We start from the raw sequence: 5159 nt of genomic DNA, 5'->3' as shown, positions 1-5159 counted from the left end.
TCAACCCCAAATCTTTCCTGTAAGATAAAAAATTTCCTGACAGATGCATTCATGCAACATCTTTGCCCTCTGTGATCCTAATTAATATTCTCACTTCAACGAGTGATATTCTTGCCCATCAGGCATTACGGTAAGTGTATGGGTATTCTTGTTTCCACATGTGGGTCACTGTTAACTATTCCTGTGATAAAGCATTTCTTGATGTGTGCAAATATCACGGAAGTCTTTTAAAAAGTCACAATTCAAGATGTTGGAAGCATTTGATCCAGGAATGAAAGAATAGGTCAAATTCACATGCAGTCTAACAAAGATATACAAACTTAAAAAAAGAAGGAGTAAACACAAGCAATACAACGCATGTATGTTGAATAGGAACGTGCAAGACAGATGGCAGCAGAGCTGTGCAAAATAGCACAAGCATGGGTGCAACATGAAAGAAGACAGGAGGCACAGGCAGACTCACAGGAAGAAACATCAACTCACAACCATGGGCAAACACAATAGAGACACCCAGTCTTCATTCTAAACATAGGAAAACATGAACACATCCAGGGCACAGGAAGCAAATGCAGCTCAGGATGATTGAGCCAGAATGCTCATGAATTCATCACTAATCCACCGAGTCTCACAGGCATTGATATTCGGTAGAAGAAAACCTTACACAACACATCCAAGTGTGCAGTCAAATCTAATACCACCTAGACTTTAGGGCCCAAGAGAAAGCCCTAAAGAGTCTGGGGCACAAGTCATGGCAAGTTTCCAGAGAATGACCATCCAGTCAACCATCCACAGTTCAGATTTACTAACCGATCCATGACTATCTCTGCACTTCACTGCAGGACAGGTTGGAGCTAAAGCCACCCCTGGTCCTGAAGCACTGGTAGGAAATATTAAGCGTCGGGGGACACTGTCCTAAATTTTTATCTTCTTTGCAATGCTTAAAACTTCTGAATGTCGATAAATGCCATGCAGTCCCTAGAATGACCCAGTCTAAGGTCCCGAAAACCATGCCCCAATATGCTATCTCACACCTGTTGTAGTTATTACACCATAGTTTCTGCTTTGTTTTTAACTAGCACTAAGAGAGACAGGTACCAGCCTGCCAGAGCCCTAAGGATTCTTTGAAGTTTACAGATTAGGAAAGTAAGAAGACATGTTTCCACTGTCTCCTGGGCTGTTTGTTCAGAAACCACCCAGAGAAGGCCAAGCCTTCTAGAGCTGTAGATGCATCTCTGTAGGAGCAAAGCTGGGGTGTAGATATTCAAATGGAAAAGCTGGCCCTGAGCAGGAGATCTCATTCAGGGCATCTTGAAGGGGACATCCATAAACCCGTGAACTTTGACATTCAACATTTACCCTTTGCCGTCAAAAGAGATGCTGCTTCAGAAGAAAAGTTGGAGTGAGAATTTCATGTGGGACAGAACTTCATGTGGGACATCACCCTCAGGCATGCCCACGTTGGAGCCATTCTATCCCAGATGGGGACACTCCATCATAAGTTTCTCAACATCTAGGGGGAGGGGGCTCCTTTCAAAACAGAGAGAGAAAGAAATATGTACACCTACCTTCTCTAAAAACACTAAAGACAGCTTGAATCTTTCAAGTCAGTTCCTAGGAGAGAGTGTCTGTGCACTTTTACATTACTTCTAAGCACATAGTAAGAAACACGTATCCCAGTCTTCTCCATAGAACTATTTACAACAGCTAGGACATGGAAGCAACCTATATGTCCATCGGTAGATGAAGGGATAAGTTGGAGTACAGATACACAATGGTATGTTACTCAGCTCTGAAGAGGAACACATCTAGGTCAGTTCTAAGGAGAAGGAATGAATGTGGAGCCTATTACACTGAGTGTAGTAAGTCAGAAAGAGAAAAACAAACACTGTACGTTAACACAAATACACGGAGTTGAGGACCTTGTAGGTGGTACTGAACATCCAACGTGCAGGGCAGCAAATAAGACAGAGACATATAAAGATCAGACTTTGGACTCAGTGGGAGATGGGGATGGTAGGTTAATGTGAGAAAACAGCCCTAAAACATTTACATTAGCTTATGTAAAATAGATGACCAGTGTGAGTTTGATGCATGAAGCAAGGCAACCAAAGTCATGTGGTGGGACAACCCAGAAAGATAGGCAGGGGAGGTCGGTGGGTGGTGGGTTCAGTATCTGGAGGGACACATGTTGGCCAATGTAGAGCAAAACCTGTCTCGGATCTGTAAAGTAATTATCCTCCAGTTAAAATAAATAAAAGACTGTTCTCCATAATCCTGCACAGTGGTCACTATTCTCAGAATGAGGGTAGCAGGTGAAAAAGATGCAAAAGAAAATTAAAACACAAAACAAGTGTGATGATCAAAATGGAATCAAATGATGGGTCACTGGGGGAACCGCCTTGCACAAAGGAGACTCACAGACCTTTTTTGAGAGGGGACTTCATGAGGAATAGTAGGTGGGTTCCAATTTAAGAGGAGCCTGTGGGTGGACTTGTTGGCCATGGAATGAGAGTTGAGAGATGTGCAGCTGACTTAGATATAAATTGGAGTGACTTTGGCCTGGCCAGGCCACTTCATCTGCCTCAGGCTTCTCTAATTAGAACCTGTTCTTCACTACATTTCTGTACCCTTGCTGTCTCTTGCTGATTCCCTCATGCCCTGGTGTCACTCTGTATTCCACAGAGTCCCACTTTCTCCACAAGTGAAATAAATGACCCAAGTTCCTAGACAACACTTATCCCAGTGCTCAAACCCTGGGTACCTCACCTCTTGTCCTCCCGGTATCTCTCGTGGTGGAGCCTTCCTCTTCACATAGTACTGCAAAGGATTGGGCCACAGATCCTTTATGATGATCTGCCAGGGAAATGAGCAAGGTCAGCACAGGGATGGCCAGACCATAAGCCCTCCCGTGCATCACCAAAAGCTCCAACATATATCACCAGTTCTGGCCCATTGGCTGTGTGGGACCCACCTCAGCAATCTGGTCAGATCCAGTGAAGTTGTGGTCAAAGAACCAGTTGAAGAAATTAACGCTGCTGTCATGGTGCCTGCGGCTGTATGCCTTACGTTCAAACCTCTGGTACCACTGAACTGGAGTCGAACAAGATGCTTGGTATCCTGCAGGAAAAGTCGCATGGGAGAAAGACCTAAATCGCTTTCCAATTCAACCTCCACTTTTCTGCCCCCCTCCTCCCAAATCCAGGGAGCTGCTTCTTACCAGTGATGTTAATCAGATACTCCTTAACAATCACTTCATTCTGGAAATACCTATTCCTCCGAAAGGACAATGTGATCTTGCAGTGATGAGTGGGATGCCTGAATTCCTCCACCTGCCAGGACAAAGTGTGGGGAGCTGGGGGTGGGGTAGGTTTGAAACCTTTTACAGAACAGCTGTCCTTTCATGTTTTAAGGATAAATGATGCCCCTGCCCAGTCACCTCCGCCCCACAATCATCAGTGTCCCCTGCCTGACCTTCAAGTTGGTCATGAAGTGAAGCATGTCTTCATCTTGGTTGCTCATCAAAACTGACATTTGAGGGTGGTTCATAAACTGCTTTAAGTCAAGGAGCCTCTAGATGCTAGAGGGAAAAGTGCTGGAAAAACAAAGCTAGCCTAAAGAGTAGAATGGCACTGTTTGACTTCAACTTGCTACCAGTTAACTTGTCACATTACTATTGACGCACACTGTATGAATGCTGAATAAGGTCCAAGGCTGTGCCTATGCATGCACTATCAGGAGGTTCTCTTCCTAAGAGCATAAGCTTCATCACAGCCCCTTGAAAGTTAGCTTACTCTGGAAAACAAGCACTCCTAGCTAGAACCAGTATGACCACTTACACATCACAACATCACCCCCAAATTCACTCAGCTTTTTGGAGAAGAACTGGATTCCAGACTAGTCTTTCCTCTGAGGAGTCCCTGGTGCTAATGACAATTCTGATTGAGACCTCTGCAAATAAAGCCCAAGTATCAGTTCGTGCTAACCAGAACGCTAGGACATCACACCTGCTTTCAGGAACAGATATGCAGGACCGTAACCAATACCCATCAGACAAAAAAGTAAAATTTGTACCAGAACTGCCAGATCTGTAAACTGCTCCTGCAATAGCCCAGGTTTAAAAACAATTCACAAGCACCACACCAAGGGATACAACTTCGACCCAGAAGCCAGGGATTCCCTGGATGATGGCACTTCTGTGTTCTAGATGCACCCTCCGCCTCTGGCAGTTCTTATGTTTCAGGCGAGCATGTGCCCTTTGGACTTTCTTATTCACGGGATCCAACTCCACCTGCAGGGCCACCAGCACCTCCAGTGCAGGCTGGTCACTCGGGGCGCTGGGCCTTGGATGTTCCTGGCCCTGATCCTCCGAGAACACTTGCTCCTGCTCTTCGTACACCACCACCTCCACCTCCTCCATGACATCTAACACCAGCAGCTGGAACTCCTGCCCGATTCCCGCCACCTCTCCCTCCTCCAGGGCCGCACCTTCCTCCACTGCCTCCACCCAGAAAAGGGCGGCCTCCTCTGCTGGCGCACCACCTGGGGCCTGCATCGCCTCTGCCGCCCCCACCAGGCTGGTAGGCCCCAGGGCCCCTCCCTCGTGAAGACCCGGGCTCACAACTAAGATCCAGGATCCTGGGGTGCTGCCGCCTTCCTCTGGCCCCGTCTCACTCTCCATACTGTTTTCGCCGTAGCCCCGAGCTGCAAACAAGCTGGACACTGGAGCACAGCAGATAGCCCACACAGTCCGCCCACCCGCCGCAGTATACGTGTTACTCCCAACGGGTTACTTGCCCACAGCCAACGAACAGGGAAACGGAAAGACGCATGCGCAGAACCCTGTGCCACCACGCATGTCTAATATGGCGGCAGGAAGGGGCTGAACTCTCCACCCTGACCTCCAGACCTCATCACAGAACCAATCAAATGGAGTCTAAAGACGTTAGCAGCTGGGACACGCCCCTTGGAATTCTGGGCCTTCTGGCAGCTGGTAATGAGCGGCCAAACCCAACCCAGCGCAAAGTGGGCGTGTCCTCGCAAGCCATTTGCGTGCCTAACAATGTAGCAGTGACTGAGGAGCGACTGGGAGAGCCAGGCCACCTGCCGTTGCAATCCTCCTCAAACTTGAAATTGCCCCTGGGGCAGTGGGCGACTCCGTG

The 5159-nt window shown here is 47.5% G+C and overlaps 1 protein-coding gene across 1 annotated transcript; it reads right to left on the bottom strand.

Moving 5' to 3' along the window:
• Window positions 1-1503: 1503 nt before the first annotated feature.
• LOC128070903 (testis-specific Y-encoded protein 3-like) lies at window positions 1504-4678 on the bottom strand. The gene is made up of 6 exons (XM_052663972.1): window positions 4151-4678; window positions 3472-3549; window positions 3218-3329; window positions 2972-3117; window positions 2767-2853; window positions 1504-1527 (listed from the first exon to the last, which is right to left on the bottom strand). Exons 1-6 carry the CDS (start codon window positions 4676-4678, stop codon window positions 1504-1506), a joined length of 975 nt encoding a protein of 324 aa, XP_052519932.1.
• Between the last annotated feature and the right edge of the window lie 481 nt (window positions 4679-5159).

Source organism: Budorcas taxicolor, chromosome Y (assembly GCF_023091745.1).
Source record: "Budorcas taxicolor isolate Tak-1 chromosome Y, Takin1.1, whole genome shotgun sequence".
Lineage (NCBI taxonomy): Eukaryota > Metazoa > Chordata > Mammalia > Artiodactyla > Bovidae > Budorcas > Budorcas taxicolor.
The sequence above is the reverse complement of the archived record's forward strand: the minus strand, read 5'-3'. Positions and strand labels throughout refer to the sequence as shown.